Raw genomic sequence first — 21,662 nt, forward strand, 5'->3', positions numbered from 1 at the left:
AAGTGTGTGTGTGTGTTTTGTGTGCGTGTGCTCGATACTGAAGCAGAAACTCACCTGAAACAAAGACACTTTGTGCCTTTTCATTCATTGGCGACAAACAAGCCTTCATCTGCTGATCCAGCTTGTTGTGAAATTAAACCGATTGTGACGGGAAGGAAAATGTTTGCGGAATATCGATCAAAGCTACGGTACATCTCAATTCCTTATATGTCTTTTATTGTGATTACAGTGAGTTTTTGTTAAAGAAAGCGTGGTTTTGTAAACTAAATCCAGAAACTGTTTTTAAATCAACAAAATAATATATTTTGTTTGTTTTTAGTTTGCAATTTGATTAAAAAAATTATGATTAATATTCAATTGAATCGTAATTATACTCGGTCAAACTGTTGATTCGTCTTGGCATTGAACCGCTACCAGAGAGCAACTGATTCTCGTATTGACTTCCATTGCGTGAAAAATGGCCAAGCATGGAATACTGATATCCTAATGATTCTCCAATGTAAAGACAGTTTTGAATTTATTTGTCGAAACAAAAAGGCAGATACCGTTAATGGTCAATTACAAATATCGGTGCTGATCATTGTTCTGTCTCTACTACACGAGCTGTTAAATCTCAGTTTATGGCAAGGCACAAAATGCAAACTACGACTCCCAAACTGGCAGACATTTTCGTGGCTTTTCATTCCCGAACGTAGCAAGCGTCACATGACCGCGCCCTCAGGTCTGGGATTGTGTTATTGTCTTGGGTTGCGCGTTTGATGCCTTTGAAGAGGCCCCAGCTGGGATCCGAAGCCCAATGAGCTTGGCCTCTTCCTCCTGGCAAGATCGCTCCCGCTGACCTTAGAACACGGAATTACGGGCCGATCCCCCTGTGTTGCTGCAGGTGGGGCCGCAACAATATTGACTTGGGAACACACTTCATTTTAGAAAGCCTTTGTCTGTGTGTGTGTGTGTGTGTGTGTGTGTGTTCTTCCTGCGTGCGCGTCAGGAGCAGAGCGAGATGACGCACGGCCGCTGGAATCTATTCTGGTTTTAACCAGAAATCCCATCTCCTCCCTTAAATCTCATCTTCATAATGCCAAACGAATCCAAATTGAAGCACGCGTTGCCGCGGCAACAGTGGCTCCTCTTCGGATGAACGACGCTGCCGCCCGCACGTTTCTAGACAGAAACAAAATATGAGGTCATCGTAAAGTTGTGGTTTTGCTACGTCACAAAATCGCAACTTGGCTCAGCAAAGCGTCTCGCTTTTGTTTGGATGACATAAAATGTTTCCCCTCCAGAACAAATACGCAACTGGAGCACTTAAAAGAAAGAATTAACAAAGTATGTGTGAATAATATTTCAGGAATGTGCGCTCTCGACACATTTGTTAATAGTCAACTGATTTCAGGCCAGAGACGTTTTTTTCACAGTTTTTGAAAGTCCAGGCTTTCAATCCGCTGTATTTTTAGGTTTTTAGGAGTCCAGACATTCAATCCCAGGTATTTTTATGGTTTTTTAAGAGTCCGGACATTCAATGTCAGATCTTGTCGGATTGAATGTCTGGACTCTTAAAAAAAATGTGAAAATATGCCCTTGGCTTTAAATGAGTTGAGTATCTTCGATTGATTTTCTGGACCCTCCCCCCCAAAAAAAAAAAAAAAAAAACCTTGAAAATACGTCTCTGGCATTGAATGAGTGAAGTAAAGTTTACATTCCGTTTGAGGATGTAGTGGATTTGGAGTAAAATCAATTTATGTCCTGTTTCTTACATGTACAGTTTTCTCTCACTGATACCTTTACCAGATTTTTTTGTGCATTTTTTTAACTTATGAAAGTGTTAACAGAAAAATGTGAGAAAATATTTATGCCTGGCTGACAGAAGTGGATTAATTGTGGTTAAACAAACAAAACAGACAAAAACATATATTAAACAAAAGTAATAGATGTAGTACGTTTGATGAAAAATGTACTAAACAAAATCTGTAGAATGAGGGGAAAAATGTATAAAAATTGGCATGTTTTTGTTTCTCACTTCAAGGTCATCTTCTTCTCTTTTTAGTCAGAAACCTGGTTTTGGTAAATGCCCTATGCTGATTACGAAAGATTGGAAAAGCTAGGGAAAAAAATACATTTAAGTTGGTAGCTTTGTTGCTACTAATGACACAGAACACAAAACTGTGTCCAGTGCTCCAAAATTCAGATTTTTGAAACCGGCCGGCAAGTAATGCGTTAAAGGCAAACTAAAGGTCGCCCAGGTCACTTTTCAAAGCTGGCTTTCTTAAGACCGTGTCGTGCACGTCTTGAGAACTCCACTTGACACGCTGGAAGAAGTGAGCGCTGTTTTCTTTTCTTAACACCTGATAACACGCACTCATGCATGCAAAGGTGCACCGCGTGGGCAACTTGAGGAAGACGATGCGGTTTTCTCAAATCAACATTTGTGTTATTAAGTAACACAATGCCATCACAAACCACAATTGGCCTTTGTTTTCTGCTCGCGAGCGTGCAGGTGAAAGTGAAGAAAAGACTCGCACAGAAGTGCCCTTGTGAACGTTGAACCCAGACAGAAAATGTTGGACGTCACTCTCACCTCGCTCACCCACCCCCGCGTGACTCCCACACCCAGTCAAGTCACATGTGCTTATATGGACGTACTCCAATCCTGGGTGTTCCTATACCTCCATGTTGGTTTACATTCAAACTGAGTAGAACCAATTTTAGGTTATCTAATCCAACGGTTCTCAAATGGGGGTATGTGTGATTTCTACAGGAACATCACAGTTTTCTTTTCAAATTAAAATCAAATTGAATTGAAAACATTAAGTTCATTACTAAATTATAGTGACTCCTTTGGAAAACATTCTCTGCCTTCATTTTGCAGTTTTTTACGGATGCATATTGTTATTAGTTAGATATAAAAATTGCCAAATTTTATTTGGCAAATTCGGATGATCTGTTTTATTTCTGGCTGGCTTGCCGGAAAATTGCGCCACTAATGACAATACTGTGTGCTTTCATATGAAACTCAACAAAAGAAAGATACATTTGCAAATGTGTCACCATAACGAAGCAATATTTTGCTGCCTGTTCCATTTTATTTGTTCTTGTTATAAAAATATTAAGTTCCTATCACTGCATTAAAAACCATGAAAATAGATGAACATTTACTTCCTCTCTACACAATTTTAGACTTAGTTTGGTTGTATACAACTGATCTGCACTGTTGGCCTACTTTCGGCATTTATGCGTGACGGAAAATAGTCCCGTCCCGCCGGTATTTTTTTCTTCGCAGGTGTCACTCATTAGGCTCAGCATTCAGCACATTTCTTTTGTGTGTGTGTGTGTGCGCGTGTATGTGTGTGAATCCAGCCTGTTATCTGTTGACATCGACTGCACCGCTGCAGGATTTGAAAATACGTGCGTGTGGATTTTTGGAGGGAAATAATCACGGCGAATTGTTTGTATTTAGCCTGCGACATATCTGGCCCAAAAAAGTTAGAGGTAGCTTGAAATTCAATTGCAGCAATCTCTAAATTGTATTGCCATTTTGTACAGTGAAGGCTTTCATTTCTAGTCTTTAGGCGGGAACAGCAAACAATCTGCAGGTCCGGATTGGTCAATGGACTGTGACATGAATTTCCAGCGAAACAAAAAGCTGAGAGCCTTCAAATGACCGGCGCCAAGATGAGGAAGTGGACTTTGGCATGGGAATAATCACAGGATTGGAGCGCGGCCACAGGAGTGGCGCGTGAACTTTGAACTGCAGCTCGGCGCCAACGTGGTTGTGCGCACTCCTGCAAGCATGCCCCCTGCGTTTCCGGGCCGGACAGACAGGGACTTCCTGCGCTTGATCTCGGCTGAAACGTCTTGGTCGGACCCAGCGTTGGTCTTTTTATTTTTTTCGCTTGCGAGTCCGAGCACGCCGGCGTCGCCGCAGTAACAGTCGCCGCTGGTTACGCAAGCTGGAGAACGGCAACCCTCCGTGACCCACATTCCAGCAGTAAATCACAACACACACGCATTCCCGACCCCGCCCTTGCTATCAAAACGGCGCTCAGTGTTTCCACTCCGCTCGATTGAGTCACATGTGGCGAGAGGCGCGAGAAGGGAAAATAAGGAGTGGCCCCCGCCGAAGTGTAAATATCCCCCTTCTTGTTGTTCGTTAATTTACTCATTGAAAAGTGTCGGTGAGATGTCAGCATCCCCCCTCATCCAAAAAAAAACACCCCAACATTTCTATTGTTATTTTTAAGAAGAGAAATAGCGCTGTATACAACATTCAGCTGCACTCCCATTAGCTGACACATTAGCTGTCACTCACCGGGCTAAGCTCCGCCTTTTAAAGCCACACACTTTGAATGTCATACATGCAACAGTGGCGATGACCCCACGGAGACGAAAATAGTGCCTGCATCTAAGGTTGCCGATAGAGCCCCAAAATGTCATCATTCGATTTTAAGCATAAACAAACATTTAGTTTGTTTCATTTATTTAAAAATAAATCCTCTGCAAAATCATCAAGCAACAATAATGAAGACTTGACATTAATTTTAACATGAAAATTAGATTTTTTTAAATGTAGTCCTAAAACAAAAATAAAAAATACAGAAACAAATTAGAAACCATTCAAATATTCCAACCTTACCAGTGCTTCAACACTTAACTGGTTAATCAACAACTAATTGTTTATTCAAGGTTTCAGTACATGATCACGAGCTAGAAATGTCAAAGTAGCCAAATAGAAAAGTGCCATTCTTTGAATTTTAAGAAAAAAACCCCTTGCTTGCAGGATCTGGAGTTCCACGGCGTGATGCGGTTCTACTTCCAAGACCGCGTGGCCGGCAACTTTGCCACCAAGTGCATCCGCGTGTCCAGCACGGCCACCACTCAGGACGTCATCGAGACGCTGGCCGAGAAGTTCCGGCCCGACATGAGGATGCTGTCGTCGCCGCGCTACTCCCTCTACGAGGTCCACGTCAGCGGAGGTGAGCGCGCTTCCTCCACCCTTTGAACGACAATGTAAAAAGACGACACCTCGGTGTGGAAAAATGACGCCTGCGTGCGTGTGTGTGCATTAGAAGAGCGGCAGCTGGACCTGGACGAGAAGCCGCTGGTGGTTCAGCTCAACTGGAATAAAGACGACAGGGAAGGTCGATTCGTCCTCAAGAACGAGAACGACATCCTGCCTAAGGTCTGCGAACCGAATACAAATCTACCCAGATGTCTTGGAATGACGTTCCTCCAATCTACCGCATTTTCTGACACCTAAAGCTGCTAAAAACATAAACAGGGAAATCCACCTACCGCCACTTTACACCAATCTACCCCAAATTCTGAAACTCAAGTCTACCTGATACGTTGTTCACAATTTGACCCAAACTTTATTCCTGCTCACCACCACTGTACACCAATCTACCGGCCTCTCACACCTAACTACCGTAACATCAAACCAATCTACCCACATTTCTTAAATCCACACACCCTTCTAATACTCCCCCTCCTCTACTGTCCACGATTCTAATAGACCTTTTATTAATGTCGTCGTTCCTTTCCCTAAAGAAGAGTCAGAGCAACGGGCCCGAGAAGGAGAAGGATGGCGTGATCCAGAACTTCAAAAGGACTTTGTCCAAGAAAGAGAAAAAGAAGGAGAAGAAGCGGGAGAAGGAGTTTGCCCGGATAACGGACGGCGACGAGCAGATGCCCAATCGGGATGACGGGTAGCGTCTCACGGGAGCGTCCGCAAGAGAACCTTGGTGGTCCCTTACATATTAGCCTCTGCCGTAGGGAGAACAGTCGCCTGGCGGCGGAGGTCTACAAAGACATGCCCGAGACCAGCTTCACCAGGACCATTTCCAATCCCGAGGTGGTGATGAAGAGGCGGAGGCAACAAAAGTTGGAGAAGCGCATGCAGGAGTTCATGAGCAGCGACGGGCGGCCCGACTCGGGTACGATAGCGTTCCAAATACCCCCAAAGCTGTTGTGATGTTGTTCCTAGCCAATGTCTGCTTGCGTCACCAGTCGTTAGGTAGATCCTTGATTTGACCTACGCATTTGCTCGTTGTAGGCGGGACACTGCGGATCTATGCGGACAGCCTAAAGCCCAACATCCCCTACAAGACCATACTGCTCTCAACCAGGGACACTGCCGACTTTGCTGTGGTGGAAGCGTTGGAGAAGTACGGCCTGGAGAAGGAGAATCCGCGAGAGTACTGCATTGCTCGGGTAACTATGGAAGCCCTGTTTGGATTTTTTTTTTTTTAATTCGATACCATATTGTTGTGACAGTAAAAGGACACTTCCGATTAAGAGCAAATTAATTGGAAGATGAAGCAAAATTATTTTATGACTGTGACATCATTGCAGAGCCTTTATGATCTTATTCTGGGAGACGAGCAGAAACAAAACATGTTACACGATCACGCCAAATGGCGTAAGAAAGGACTATATCGGTCCACTGCATTTTTCAGTTACTGAATAAAATTCACCCGGACATAAAACTACAAAAGTAATTCCAAAGTTTCATAAATCAGACAGATTATTTGCGCTAAATTTGAGATAAAGGTAAAACTTCACATGCCCCAAAGTGCCTTGAGGTACCCGCTCCATTTTAGAACCAATTTTCCCGATGCGTATTTTGTGTAAGTATTGTCCATTTGCAATTGTTACTCAAAATCCCTATCAGGTAGTTGCTACAATAATGTCAAATATTTGATTTTCCCAGCCCTAATCAAGGCCAACCAGCTGCGCTTGCCAGGGGACGCGAGATAACACTTTCGGCGCTGTCTTTAAACTCCGCGTTTTGTCACAGGCCGTGGGTTAGCCAAGGTCGCACACACACGCATGCACACAGACTATTGAACACACAACATGAAAACCTCTGGGAGGAAAGCAATTTAATGACTTTCATGCCGAGATAGCAGATGCCGAGCGTTGGCTGTCTTCCCCGCAGCCTCCCTCCCGAGACCCGCATCACATGCGCGCACAAATGCATCACATCACACACACACACCACTTGTAGTTGCAATTTGCTGATGAGGCGGTGGCACAGCAAAACTCCATTAGGTTAGTGAGCTCGCTGGCTGGCTCGCTCGCTCGCATGTCAGCCGGCCTGGGGGAAGGGCAGAAAAACAACACAAAGCTCTACCATATTCATCAAGTACCATCATATTTCCCTGTTGCCAATAGGATATCCTTGTTCAGCAAAATTGTGTAAGCTAAAGACGGCGTTTTAATAAATAGTTAAAAATGGAATTGGTGGTGGTGTGTGCAGCAAGATGACAAGTCCGGCAAGGAGGTGATCCTGGACGACAGCGAGTGTCCGCTGCAGATCTTCAGGGATTGGCCCGCTGATCGAGGTGAGCCGGATTTCCACTGTCTGTGCTGCTCCCTTGTGGTGCTTTGCACACATTACAGCAGTTCTGCCGTGATATGAGAGTTTAGCGTGTTCGATACAGCGGTGTCAAACTCTTTTTTTATCGTGGGCCACATTGTAGTTATAGTTCCAGTCAGAGGGGCGGTATGACTGTCACATCAAAAAAATTATAAGTGTGTTTGTCACACACTTGCCTCGTTTTTAAATCAGAGGCTGGCAAAAACTGTTCAAAAGAGATAGCGGGAGTAAAAAATTGTGTGTTTTTTTTTTTTTTCCCACCAAAATTTTAAAAAGTTGAAGACAGTTTGCAAGTGTGATATTTTGAACTGGGAAGTTTAATCAAAATTTTTTGGACCACATCAATTGATGTGGCGGGCCGGATCTGGCTCCCAGGCCTTGAGTTTGACAACTGTGTTCTATGAGATTCAAGGTTCAGGACTTTTATTGTCATATGCATATCCGTATACTATGGATTTTTTACGAGCAGTCAAAATGCTCCAAAAAGTCTGGAAGCAAAGCTGTTTTGAAAACAGCTGCAAGTGATTGAAATCAAAGTACACTTTCCATACCATTTCCCCTTTTGATTTTTTTTTTTCTTATGTGCAGGTGCGTTGGTATTCCAGCTGAAAAAGAGACCGCCTGACTACCAGATGAGGAAGACGAGGAAAGCAGATGACAAAGGCCTGCAAGGAAAGGACGGCTCCGGGCCCCTGCCGCCGGAAAAACTGCCTTACCTGGTGGAGCTCAGCCCGGGTACACACACACACACACATGCACACACACACACACACACACACACATGCACTCACACGCAATGGCAGCACACTTGACAGAAATTGAATTAGCACAATTTAGCGTTTGGTAGCAGGCGGTGACCAGCTGGTGTCAGTGTTGCTCATCTAAAGACGCCAATGAAGGCGTAGCCGGGTCAAACGGAGGTGAAGTCTGCAAGCCAATCACATGTTGAAGAGTCCAGATGTTACTTGGAAGTTTAATCGCACGTGAAATTCACTTAAGTCAACTCCCCGTGAGCGCATAATCCCAACGGAGAGGATGCCAACCGCTTCCCTGTTATTTGAGAAGGAATAGGATGGGAATGTTCAACGGAAAAATCCTCATTCGCTTGACTTGGAATTGAAGGAAATCCCAAGTAAAACGGAGAGCGGTATTTGCCAGCATTTAGAATCGGCGATCATTCTTTTTGGGGATGCGGGGCGAGGATTACTCTCAGGATCTTGGCTGCAGCTGTATTGCTGCCTGAACGAGTATTTATAAAGCAGAGCATCACACTGTCTATTTAGCGGAATTTAATAATTCTAATTCCATCTAATCGGCCTATCAGTGCCAATATTTGGGATTTGGCCTTTTTTTTAAAACACATTTTTTAAATTTAATACCATATCAATGTAAAGCTGTGTTAACTTCAAAAAACTATTTTTATGGAATTTTGGTTAACTTTTTGTGAGATTCTGCTGACCCTTGGAACACGAAACACCATTTTTTTTGTTTGCAATTAAAAGAAAAACAAGTGACATATAAACATTTCTCTAATTTGAAAATTTGGGAAAACTGTACTGTTGAAAATTAATGCTGATGACCCTAGGAGCTCCTGAACATTTTGTCAGAGTTTTACAACAAAGATGTATGTTGTCTAAAATGTGTATATATTTATGCATATATATATTTATACATATGTATATATTTGTATATATAAGTATGTATTTGTACACACCCACAAACACACTAGAGAAAACAAACGTGTTATCAGCATTAGTTATTTTGCCTGGAAAAAACAAAACAAACAAAAAAACAAAAACTTCACGGTCTCTCTCCAGCCCTTATCAAGCTTTCTCCTTGATGCCCCCCCACCCCGACCCCTCCCCCTCTTTTCTCACACTAACACAATGCGTGGCGATCTTGTCTTATGATTGTCTAACGCGCTTTCGCTGCATTTTCACCCTGTTCTACTTGTCTTCTTTTCTTCCCCGCTTTCTCGTGGCATGTGTGTGTGTGTTTGTGTGCGCGTGCGGTTCTTATGCATGTCTTCCACTTCCTGTGCCTGCCTGCCTGCCTGCCATAGGGCGAGGGAATCACTATGCCTACTACGCCTATCGGCATCACGAAGGTAAAAAGTGCATCTCACACCCTCTTCCTCTGTGTTAACAAGTAGAAAAACTTGTCAGTTAAATGCAAAAATAGCATCAAAACTGGTGGAAATGAAAATGGCGGAAAAGGTTTGGGAAGGTGTGGAGCGTTTCACGCCAAACACTTGTAGCCTCGTCCGTACTCTTGCAATATTTTTAGATGCAGCACTTTGAGCAAATCATTGGGTTTCAGAAAAGCCACAGTTTTTTTTTCCTTCACCGCAGAAGCCAACTTTTCCTTTCTCCTCACTCTGCTAATGTTCCTTCTTTTGCTTGTACTAAACTCCCGTTTGACTAACCAGCAATAATGACTGACTTGGCCCTCCGACCACCAATTTTCATTAGTAGGATTATTATTGTAGTATAGAGGTGGGTGAAAATAAATATCAAACTCATTTACGTTTTGGTTATTTATACTATTATTTAAATTAAAATAATTAAAAAATAATATTAGTGTGGTTTCCATCCAAGTTTTACACTATTACCTTTTTAAAAGTGAATTTATGTGAAAATGCGCAAAAAGAACCTGTGACTTATTGGCGGCAAAAGTTTACTGCGGCAACGCAAACCGGGGTCTGACGATCGAGTCTCTCCATGTGGGAAGACCAGTCACATCGTCCCTTATGTTTTTTTGTAAAAGTTGGCGCCTCCTTGCGTTGCAGATGGGTCGGACTCACGGGATAAACCCAAGCTGTACCGCCTCCAGCACAGCATCACGGAGGTGGGCTCGGACTGCACCGAGGACGGAGCCATCCAGGTACCCCAAAAGGAATTCTCCATCCCGTCGCTCAAGTTTCCGTCGTGACGCTTCCGCCTGTGCCGTCAGCTCCTGGGCCCGGGCGTGCTACCTCACCATTGCAACCTGACGCACAGCGAGGGCCTGGTGACGGTGACGCCGCACGGACCCGACGCCGACACCTTCGTGGACGGCCAGCGCATCAACGAGACGGCCGCCCTGCGCTCGGGCGCCACGCTGCGCTTCGGCTCGGCCCACGTCTTCAAGTTTGTCGACCCGCTCTACGACCAGGGCGCCAAGAGGGAGCCGGCTGCCATCATGCGCGCCAGGCACAAGTCCGGGTGAGAAAAAGGCTGTTATGGCTGCAGTTATAAGCGGAGTCCTGCCACAAGTCTTGTTGTCGTCAGAGGATGCTACCTTGTGTAACATCTTGCATCACTAATAACAATGTGCATCTGTATGATACTTAAAATAAAAGGCACATGACATTTTGCAAAAATAATCACGATAACACAATTTAGCAATACGCTCTTTAATATTCCAGTTCATTTGCTTTTAGTTTGAAAAGAAAACTTCTTTTCCTGTTCGATGTGCAGAACCCATGTTCGAATTTCACATACTCCTTTATGAAACTAACCTTTAATAAAGGTCCACGATGTCTTGTAAAAACAATCACTATAACACAATCTAGCATTGCACTCCTTTGTGTTCAAGTTCGTTTGCTGTTAATTTGAAAAGAAAACTACTTTTCCTTTTCGATATGTTGATACCTGAAGAAGTCCTTTTCGAATCTCACGTCCCCCCCGAAGTTCCTTTACATACATACATAAATATAGTAGTTTGGTTCCGGTCGGAGTGAAAGTGAGAGATACTCACCATCTGTGAGGGGAAAAGACGAAGATGGGGTTTGAGATGAAGGGAGTGACGGATCAGAGCAAATGAGAGGAGACCAAAGCAAAGATCGCTCGGGCCCTCTAATCTCATCAGCGTGGTGCAGGGTGGGGCCTCCTCCTCCTCTTTTTCTTCATCTTCCTCATCTTCGTCTACCTCCTCTCTGTTCCCACACTCACGCGGACGACACCAACTAGAGCACGAGAACGAAAAGCAACAACAATGTTTGGCTTTCATCGCTACGGGAGTGACGGATGATTGGGAAAAGTTGTCACCGCTTGCGGTAAAGTTGCTTAACTCTTTTCTTCTGGTCTCTATTACCTCCCACAAGGAGCCTGTGCATAGAAACATGAGGGCAATTTTCAGAATTAGTGGCGACATGTTGATGGAGACGTCCCTTAAGTCAGGATGACTTTTAGTTATGTTAACAAGCGTCTCGAGTTTCCTCTTGGTGTTATTTGGGAAAGCGGAGTGATTGATTTTTGACTTTGCGGACGCTTCGCGCGCTGCCATCTTTTCACTTGACTCGCCCGCCACGGAATTGCGGCCTGTGCCAGTTCCAAGTGTCTCCACCTTCCCGAGCGAGAAGCGCATGGAAGAGTTTTGTCAGACGTTTCATCTGCTGCCTAAGTCATGTGATATTGTGGCTTGCAAATTATTCCCACACGGGCTCCCACTCAGCTTACTTGGGACCTGCAGCTGCCTCTCAATCGTGTCCATTATGAAATGTCCTCACTCTTGTCTTTGTGTGCTACAGAAGCGTTCCTGAAACCACCTTTGACCTCCAGGGAGACATTCACAGCGGAGCTGCCATGCCCACCAGCAAGGTATCACACGCATACACACACATGTTTTGCGTTAAGGAACTCGACCTACCTAAAATGAACTGAGGTCACACTCGCGTGTCTCTTTGTGTACGCAGAGCTCAGGGAAGCTGGAGATGGAGCGCGGGATGGTGAAGCCGATGATCCGCGGCGAGCTGCAGGACGGCCGTACTCAGGACGGCTCGGGCGACCGGCCCGAGTTGACTCTCCCGGCCAGCATCGAGTTCAGGGAAAACTGTGAGTCAAAAATCCTTAAACACATAAACTGAGGCTGGCAAATGTGGCTGCAAAACCCCTGTTAAAACCTCATTTACCCCTGGAAGTCTTTCTCGTACCCCCAGTCCGATTTGAGAACTGCTGCTTTAAAAAAAAAAAAAAAAAAATGAAGCTTTAATTTATTTAAAGATAACCCATTAATGTATTAAAGCTCATAGTGCAATTCTGCATGCTTGATTCTAACAGTCTAAATGCCAGACAACATAACAATACACACATGCATATTTTCTTTATCTTCTGTGTAGAACGATTGTTTCTTTGGATTACTGTGCCAATTACAGTAACTAAGTGTAACTTCTTTTGTCGGCATGATATTATACTGCCCCCCGCTGGCCAATACTGTACATTTTATTCAAATGTCTAGTGTTTTTGCTTATTAATAAACAAAAATGATTTACTACTCTGTGCTCAGCCGAAGACACGTTCCTGTCGGCCATCATCAATTACACCAACAGCTCCACGGTGCACTTCAAGCTGTCGCCCACGTACGTCCTGTACATGGCATGCCGCTACGTGCTGTCGCCCACCTACCGGCCCGACATGTCGCCCTCGGAGCGCACGCACAAAGTCATCGCCATCGTCAACAAGATGGTGAGCATGATGGAAGGCGTCATCCAGGTAAGCCCTCGTCACCGTCGTCCCATCCCTTTGCCGCCCCGCCCTTTTTGGTTCTTGTTTTGTTTGCGACGAGCTGGCGTTTTAGATGTCTCGTTTGTCCACACGTCACCGCTGTTATGCCACTGGTCTTTTGTTCGTCTGCCATCCGCTCTGCGATGCTAGCCGCCAGCCAGAAAGCTAGTTAATGTGCAAATGTATGTGTGTGGAGAGTTTATGGCTTATTTTATGGATGCTAACAAGCCCAGTTAGCACATAAAATGACACCGCTGCTAGTTAAACAATTACCAGTTTAGGGCAACTAAGTTTTATTTATAGAGCGCTACTCAAGAAATGTCGTAGCTATCGCTAGACAATTTACACATAGATACACACACATACAGTATATATAATCTTAAAAAAAAAAAAACAAACTTCCAAGCTTTAAATTTGTTTTTATCTTTTAGCATATTTTCAGATTTGCATAATTGTGACTTAAAAAAAAACATTATTTCAATTAAATAATTTCAATTATACACCATCCATTTTGGTTTTAAAGTTCTCACAAAGACTTTCCTGGGTCATCAACATGTCTTGGAAAGTTGAATAAAAACGTAAAGAATTGATTTCTATCGTTAGTTATATATAGTTTTCTCCAGTTATCGAGTTTTCTCAAATTTCACATTTCATAATAATAGCCGCATGTCTTTGTTTTCAAACACATTTCAAACAAAACAATTCCCAGACTGTTTGAAATGTGACAGAGGACAAACTTGTCATTGTCAACCATGACCATGCGTGTGTGTGTGTGCGTGCGTTACCATAGTGTAGCTGTTGACGTGTTCTCTCTCTGTCCTGTGAACGTGTCCTTCCTCCTCCTCCTCCTCCTCCTCTTCCTCCTCCTCCGTCCATGCAGGAAAGTCCTGAAGGGGATCAGGTAGGATAGCACATCATGAGATGCCTCGCTCTCTCCCTCTCTTTCGCACTCTCTCGCTACTTCCTGCGGTGGGCGATTTCACAGATTTTCTGAATAAATCCAAACGTTCTTAACACCAAACTACCAATTTAGAGCATTATTGCAAATGACTTCATCATGTACTGTTCACCAGAAGTTCACCAGGAGCGGCTGCCTAATGTAAAGAGATATATAGCGTTGATGAAGCAGCATGCTGCTCATTAATCTAAGGCTATGCATGAGGATATGAGTGAAAACAGTTGTTAGAACATAATTGAAAGAACAAAAAAAGTTCAATTGAACTGATTACCAGTGCAGCACGCGCAGTGTGATTCATCAAATTAACTGCAACTTAGTGTTTAAATATTTTTGAAAAGTCAGGAAAAAAATCAGCGAAAAATAATTTTAATTTTATTTAATCTATAATTGCGTTATACTGTGTTCCCTCATTTATTGTGGGGTTTATGTTTGTATTGTATCGTACTATGTATTAACAAAGCCTTGTGAAGTATGTGTTCGCCCCCTATTGGTTAGTTGACTACTGGTGGAAAAATGGGCTTGATTAGATCATGTAATAGATCGCCCATTTTAAATGAAACGTCATTTGGGTTGCTTTAACTGTGGCAGCCAAAATTGCTATCACAATGAAAATGTGATTAATTTTGCATCCTTATTCGGGATCTTAATAAATCAGGCTCAGCGTTAATCACAGAAAATTGTGATATTAGATGAGAAGCTTAGTTTAACTCTCAAAAATAGTGATCATTCCCGTCAATCGTTGCAGTACAAAATATGCTAAATAGGCTTAGTGGTCGCCCAACCTTGTCACATTTATTGACTTCTTTCTTTCTTTATTTCTGTCCTTCTTGCGCTTCTTTGACCAGCACCCGCGCTCCTATTGGTTGTTGCTCCAGCTGCCGCTTCTTTATTTCTGCCACTCTAACAGAAATGTACAATAAAACAAACATCAACAATATACCGTAACCCCTTGACTCACGAGTGCCGATGTCACGAGCTGTCACATTGATTGATTTTTTTTTTTCTCCCTTTCTTTTGGGAAAAAAAAACCCAGATAAAATCGGATACTGCTATGCCATTCATATAACTACCGTATTTCCGTTATTATTTTATTTATTTATTTATTTATTTATTTTTTTTACTAATTTTTAACCTACTGTATGTAACCTCTAAGTCAGGGGTAAAGTTATACTCACCGTTTTGTAAATTCACCCAAATTGAAGTAAAAAGGAGGGAGGTCGACTTGAACTCTGAGAAATGTTGTTATTGTTTTTACCGCATTTTTGCTTCTTGTATCGTGAGTGCTACATGCCATTTTCCTGACGAGTAACTAAAAATGATTTGAGTCCTGTGTTTGCTAATGCAACAAATTGATCTCGTAAGTCAAGGTACTCGTGGCCAAGACGATAACACAGCCTTCCGCAACGGGAAAACTAGACGTCACCCTCCCGCCAGACTAATGATTCCATTCAGCTTCCGGGACCTACCTGCCTGCCTGCCACTAAAACAAAAACGGATCCTGAGTGGCCGAGTTGAAAATCCTCGTCCCCATGCAGTGGTTGCATCCTTGCGTCTTCTGTGTGACGTGTCGCTTGTGTTTAAAAGACTCGTCCGCCTCTTTAACGCTTCACCTGTCTCTTGTTCTTTTTTTTTTTTTTTTTTTTTTGGAACTTCTTATTTTGGATGCACTCAGCTCCTTTAACAAACACCGGCTGCTCCCAACGATGATTTCATTTGTCTTCTGTTTTTTGGTTCCTTTTACCCTCCCCTCCCTTCTTAAGGTGGGATAGACGAGTGCCCGCTCTGATTGGTGGAGCATCTTATCCAATCAGCTCCTCAGATAGCAAGTCTCTGTCCGCCTCCATTTCCACATTGGGAGTTCAAAACTATTAAAAATTTGAAAAAAAATTGATTAATGAATTACATGCAGCATCATTCCAAAAGCGAAGAAATTATTGATTTTATTTTCACCATTCCTGACAGACATTTTGGTCTGATGCATTAAAAAAAAAAAAAAAAAAAAAAAAATATATATATATATATATATATATATATATATATATATATATATATATATATAATGTCATTCTATTTCAACATTTTTAGCAAAATTTCTTGTTTGAATTTGGCAGTTTGGACTAGGAGGAGCTCTGCAAAGTGTTGGTTGACTTCCTCTTTAAATTTTCATACTACATTGTAGAACATGAAGATGGCGACCCCAAGTAGACAAAAATAACAGCTGCGCCTCGCATGCATATTTTGTATTGGTCCTGTTTAAAAAGGTAAAGTGTTTTTTTGACTAAATGCTTGAATAATCTAAATGAGTGGTTCTCAAAGTGGGGTCTGCTGACAAGTTAATGTGTGAGTAGGCGGCTGCGGCTGATGTCTGATGACCTGATGTCTTGAATGGGGGATTGGTCACTGGTGTCGCTGCCGAGTACTCAAACGATTGGGCGACAGTAATGACCAATCCGTTTTTTGTGGGACGTGAAGGGGCCGGAGTGTGCTGGGCATGAGTCTATCCTTCAAGTAACATATCGCTCTTGACTGCCACCGAAAGCGACAAGACACCTAACGCTATCGTCGTAACAGGTGGTCCTTTTCTGTGCGTGTGCTTGCGGTTTTGCAGAAGCAGAAGAACATCGCGGGCGCGCTGGCCTTTTGGATGGCCAACGCCTCGGAGCTGCTCAACTTCATCAAGCAGGACCGCGACCTGAGCCGCATCACGCTGGACGCCCAGGACGTCCTCGCGCACCTCGTGCAGATGGCCTTCAAGTCAGTCGGACTCCAAACGGCAGCAGAAAACGTGTGACATGATGAAACACATGCGTGACTTGGTCTTGCCGGTTGTAGGTACCTGGTCCACTGCCTGCAGGCCGACCTCAACAACTACATGGCCGCCTTCCTGGATGACCCGGAGGAACACAACCCGCAGAGACCCAAGATCGGTAAACTCCTCCCCCTACAAATGAAGAAAAAATTGCATTTTAGTACCCAGTTTTTTAAAGTCCTTTAATTTTTGAATGGTGTCTTGCATTTGTTTTGTGTTTTTTTTGGAATTGTGCAAGCTACTATATTTGTTTTCTTTTTTTTAAACACACAGAGGATGTCCTGCACACGCTGACGGGCGCCATGTCATTGCTGCGGCGGTGCCGCGTCAACGCGGCGCTGACCATCCAGCTCTTCTCGCAGCTTTTCCATTTCATCAACATGTGGCTCTTCAACAAACTGGTGACGGACAGCGACTCGGGCCTGTGCTGCCACTACTGGGGCGCCATCCTGCGCCAGCAGCTCAGCCACATCGAGGCCTGGGCCGAGAAGCAGGGCCTGGAGCTGGCCGCCGACTGCCACCTCAGTCGCATCGTGCAGGTCGGCCTCAAATGACTTTTCAGCCTCCTTTCATCCCTTTGTTTTCCTTCCTTTGGTCACTTTTGCGCTATTGAATTTGTAAACTGAAAAAAACATGACCAAAGTTAGTGCCTCAAAATGCCTGAAAAAACCCCCAAAAAGATCCAAATCTTATTTTATTACAATTACACTTCTCATGGCAAAAATCAAGCCTTTTCCTTGTGGTCCTTTTCTAAGTTCTTTCTGCCTTGCACACATATGTGTTGGTGTCTTCCAGGCCACCACCCTGCTGACCATGGACAAGTATTCCATGCAGGACGTCCAGAACATCCACAGCACTTGCTTCAAGCTCAACTCGCTGCAGCTCCATGCGCTCATGACCAATTATCACTGTGCTCCCGACGAGCCTTACATCCCACCCGTAAGACCCCGCCCCCCGCTCCAACTCCACGCGTCAAACACGGGCTCTTAACACGCACCTCCCGGCAGGAGCTCATTAACCACGTGGTGGCGGTGGCGGAGAACACTGCGGACGAACTGGCGCGCAGCGACGGGCGCGAGGTGCAGCTGGAGGAGGACCCCGACTTGCAGCTGCCCTTCCTGCTGCCCGAGGACGGATACTCGTGCGACGTGGTGCGCAGCCTGCCCAACGGCCTGCAGGACTTCCTTGACCCGCTGCTGCAGAGAGGTACCAAGCTTAGACAACTGCAATACACTGGTCTCCCACAGTAGCGCAGTTCACTTTTCGCTGTTTCACGGATTTTTTTGGGTGCAATTTATTTCTTTTTATATTATGTTGTTATATTGTTTGGCTTGATTTTTGCTTTTGGCGCCGCCCCTGGCCGCTGTTTATATTAAATTTTGTAGTGAGGAAGGACAATATGGCTCAATTTTGAGTGCAGTCGCTGTCAGTGAGGCACACATTTTTCTGTCTCTCCGTTAAATCTGGCCTATGAGTGTCTGTAAGTTGTACTTGGTAAGAATGTTGTCATTTATGAGCATATGGCCAAAATAAGTTTGTTTGCTGAGCCAACAACTTGTGACTGTGAATAACATGCTAGATAATGTTAGACTTATGTCCTGGTATGCGTTTAGGTCATTAGCATTTTCATTTGCGGCAAATTTGCCTTTGGTAGATGTTAGCATATGCAAAGGTTTTGTGTTGATAAGTACTCATTTGCATCTAATTAACATTTTTTATTGAAATGAATAGCGTTTTTATTTCAGTTATTTTTAATACAAAGTAACTTTCAAGAACTTTTTGTTCTACTTGACACATTGCTTAACTTTTCCCTTGCATGGGTTGGTTCATTTGTTTTGCCCACCAGGCTTCTGCCGATTGATGCCGCACCCTCGCTCGCCCGGAACGTGGACGGTCCACTTCGAGGGGGCCGACTGTGACAGTCACTTCTCCGCTGTTGACAACTCCGACATGGTGTGTGCCACCGTATATGTGTGTGTGTGTGTGTGTGTGTGTGTGTGTGTGGTCCCAAATACCATCAAACAGAGCTATAATCTCTACTCAAAACACACAACAAGAGCACACATTAAAGTGCCACTTTAACTGAATGATTGAGCTTTTGGCGCCAAATGAGAGAGCGTTTTGGTTTTAAAACACATTCTCTTTAATTTCCCCCTTTCATTCATGTCTTTATAACTATTTTGTGACACCACTTAATCACACCCACGCAAAACCGTCAGGGTAGTTGAGATGGCAGCTCAACACTTATATTTGATCTCCATGAAAGGTTTATATGCACACTGGAGTCCGGCGTCTGGAAATGTGTTTTTTTCCACATTTGTTGCACATAAAAATACACCGATGTGGAATAGGTGTGTCAAAATCAACACAGCATGACACATTCTCGATTGCAGTGGCTAACAGCAATATTTTCTATTTGGAGATATAACAAATGGTAAGGCGTTTATTTGCACATCCGTTTGGTTTGATCGTTTATAGCAACAATATAGCAAAAAAAAAAAAAAAAAACTGCTGCAAATTTCTGGGTTGTTTTGTAGATATTATTCAACTTTTTTTGGGGTTATTTAGTACAAAATGACCCAATTTTATTCTATGCACAACAATCCAGAAAGTTGTGGCTTGTTGGCCTGTTTTTGTCCCAAATTGGGTTTATTTTGATACAATTGTATTTGTATTGTTGGGTCAAGCACTGAACCCAAATTGTATTATTTATGAGCCAACTCTTTTTACGACGTGTGCACCTAGCTGGAGTTATTTTGGACCCAAGTGTTTATAGAGTGTATAAAGAAATTGGCTGTTGTGGCTAAGTATTTAACTCTCATTTCTTGACACCAACGTCACTCACCAGGCCTGGCCCCGCCCTTTATAAAAGTCATAAACAGTTCTAAGTCGCTGTAGGATGTGAGAGTGGTGTCCTGGAGTGGAATAAAAACAAGTCGCATCAAGTCACATCCATGTTAGCATGTGTGTGCGAATTTTGTTGTTTTTTGCTCCGCACTGCAGCTTTTAGCGTCCGAGTGACACATTGTGGGACTTTGTTTTCCATCTCACAAGTGACCACCCCATAAACACAAAAGCCACCATTTCAGCGGCTATTATGGTTTTCGCCAGAGTCCGGGAAACGTCCACGTTAAAAGCCGACGCTCGCCGCAACGGATTGGAACGAAAGCGAGTTGCTGCAAACGTCGCCTTGCTGGCGTTTTCCCTGCGCGCGCCACACACGGCGACGCAACGGAGGCGGCAAAGCAACGCACGCGCACAAATTGGATTCAGACGTTTTCCCGTCTTGAGAGAATTTTGTCTTGTGATGTGGGAAGGCTTGGGAGCGCTGGGCCTCCACACCCTGAGCATCTGTGCGCGTCAGCGGGTGTGAAGCGTGCGTGGCTACTTATTTGTAGGATTGTGTGAAAGAGTGTGTGATTCTGTGTCAATGATTGGGTTTTTGACTGTGTGTATGGTAGCGCTGCAATAACTGCTTGGACATTCAACGTTGCACCGGCGAGACGTTCACGGACCACTCTCAATGTGGGAAATCTGTAACTTAACTTTACGCACAACAAATACATAACTTGTGGATATGAACACAGAAAAATATGAAAAATTTAGGAAGATGAGATTTGTTGCCGTTGTGTTGGTGCGTCCTTTAAACAGTAAGATAGAAAATACCAGAATTTGACCCCAAAATGCAGGGGAATCACCGTAATAAACAAGTCAAAACGGAATACCGGTCCGTATTCTCCAACCGCTTCACTCTTAATTGACTCAGATGGAGACATCAGATTTGGGGAATTACGGTAATCGACAGATGAATCCATTTTTAATATAGTCATTGTTTGTATAGTTTATGAGCGCGTGCGAGAGGGAGTGTTAGTAAGTGAGAGTGGGTGTGTGTAATCGTGTGAGAGTGCGTTTGCAGCTGCGGTGCGGTTACCATTCTTGACTGGCATCCAGCGACCAGCAATTCCTCCGCTCCGCTCCTCCTCCGTCTTTTCTTTGTTTATGGGCGCCTCCTTCTAACACGCGCATTCTGCCCGAGGTGCCAGGACGAAGCTCCGTCACTCACTCGCATCCCCTCTTTTCTTCTCTTGTGTGTGTTCCCGCTCGCCGGCGCTCTCAGCCAATGAGGAAGGAGCCGGAGGTGGTGACGGTGACGCTGAAGAAGCACAACGGCATGGGCCTCAGTATCGTGGCGGCCAAGGTAAGCCCGACCCCCGCCGGGGGCCCGCTTCTTGGAACGTTTTTTTTTTTTTTTTTTTTAATAATAAAGAGCTGGCGAGCGCTCCGGAAATAAACCGAATGCTTTTCACTGTTGAGTCTGACTAAAAGCGCGAGAGACTAAACACGGGAGCGCCGCCAACTCGCGCTTAGCGGATTTGTTGAAGCGCTGCTGTGGATCACTGTCCACATGTGTCAATACTCGCCCGCCAAACGCAATGAGGTTAAAAAAATGCATCCAGATGTTCTTTGTGCAAATATTTGTGTCTTGAAATGTGTAATTCTTGAATGGAATCACAAGGCTCCAACTGACACACAATTTGTGTCAAAATAAACTCAAGGAAACAGTTCCAATTAGTTTCCTTTTAATTTGAAAGGAACAATATACTGTACTTGTCATGGCATTAAATGAGATTTGCCTATACCTACAGAAACCTTTTTCAAGTCTCGCATGCTACAGCACATTTTCGAAATAAGTTGCTCCGTGTTCCAATGAATCTCCTCTTAATTTGAAAAGAACACTATACCGTACTTGTCATAGCATTAAATGAGATTTGCAGATAACTACAGAAACCCTATTCAAGTTTCGCATGCTGCAGCACATTCCAGAAATAAGTTGCTTCATGTTCCAATTAATTTCCTCTTAATTTGAAAAGAACAATGTACTGTTCTTGTCATGGCATTAAATGAGATTTGCCGATACCTTAGAAATCTTCTAAAAGCTCACGTACCTCCTGAAGTGCTGTCACATTTGAGAACTGCTGCTCTAAATAATTAACCAATTCTCAAAAGGCATCTCAATGCATTCATAGGGAAAAAGAT

At 43.8% G+C, this 21,662-nt stretch overlaps 1 protein-coding gene across 12 annotated transcripts in view; it reads left to right on the top strand.

Annotated features, from left to right (window-relative positions):
* The window catches only part of afdna (afadin, adherens junction formation factor a), a 48,859-nt gene that overhangs the window by 10,692 nt on the left and 16,505 nt on the right, over positions 1-21,662 (top strand). For 8 of the 12 annotated variants that reach the window (XR_015863769.1, XM_088402950.1, XM_088402941.1 and 5 more), the window contains exons 2-22: positions 4,775-4,970; positions 5,064-5,176; positions 5,545-5,702; positions 5,770-5,930; positions 6,050-6,207; positions 7,256-7,340; positions 7,964-8,110; positions 9,438-9,482; positions 10,164-10,258; positions 10,328-10,578; positions 11,886-11,955; positions 12,051-12,189; positions 12,641-12,846; positions 13,739-13,759; positions 16,425-16,570; positions 16,649-16,743; positions 16,899-17,164; positions 17,421-17,564; positions 17,633-17,831; positions 18,472-18,578; positions 20,743-20,823. Coding sequence is in view for 11 of the 12 variants with exons in the window: in XM_088402950.1 (XP_088259076.1) it covers positions 4,775-4,970; positions 5,064-5,176; positions 5,545-5,702; positions 5,770-5,930; positions 6,050-6,207; positions 7,256-7,340; positions 7,964-8,110; positions 9,438-9,482; positions 10,164-10,258; positions 10,328-10,578; positions 11,886-11,955; positions 12,051-12,189; positions 12,641-12,846; positions 13,739-13,759; positions 16,425-16,570; positions 16,649-16,743; positions 16,899-17,164; positions 17,421-17,564; positions 17,633-17,831; positions 18,472-18,578; positions 20,743-20,823 (2,883 nt within the window). In the remaining variant the exon portion in view is untranslated. The remainder of the gene's footprint in view (positions 1-4,774; positions 4,971-5,063; positions 5,177-5,544; positions 5,703-5,769; positions 5,931-6,049; positions 6,208-7,255; positions 7,341-7,963; positions 8,111-9,437; positions 9,483-10,163; positions 10,259-10,327; positions 10,579-11,885; positions 11,956-12,050; positions 12,190-12,640; positions 12,847-13,738; positions 13,760-16,424; positions 16,571-16,648; positions 16,744-16,898; positions 17,165-17,420; positions 17,565-17,632; positions 17,832-18,471; positions 18,579-20,742; positions 20,824-21,662) is intronic. The other 4 variants (XM_088402942.1, XM_088402943.1, XM_088402944.1 and 1 more) reach the window with 4 other exon arrangements.

Source organism: Hippichthys cyanospilos, chromosome 20, assembly GCF_059441005.1.
Source record: "Hippichthys cyanospilos isolate Australia breed blue-spotted pipefish chromosome 20, RoL_Hcya_1.0, whole genome shotgun sequence".
In the NCBI taxonomy this organism is placed as follows: Eukaryota; Metazoa; Chordata; class Actinopteri; order Syngnathiformes; family Syngnathidae; genus Hippichthys; species Hippichthys cyanospilos.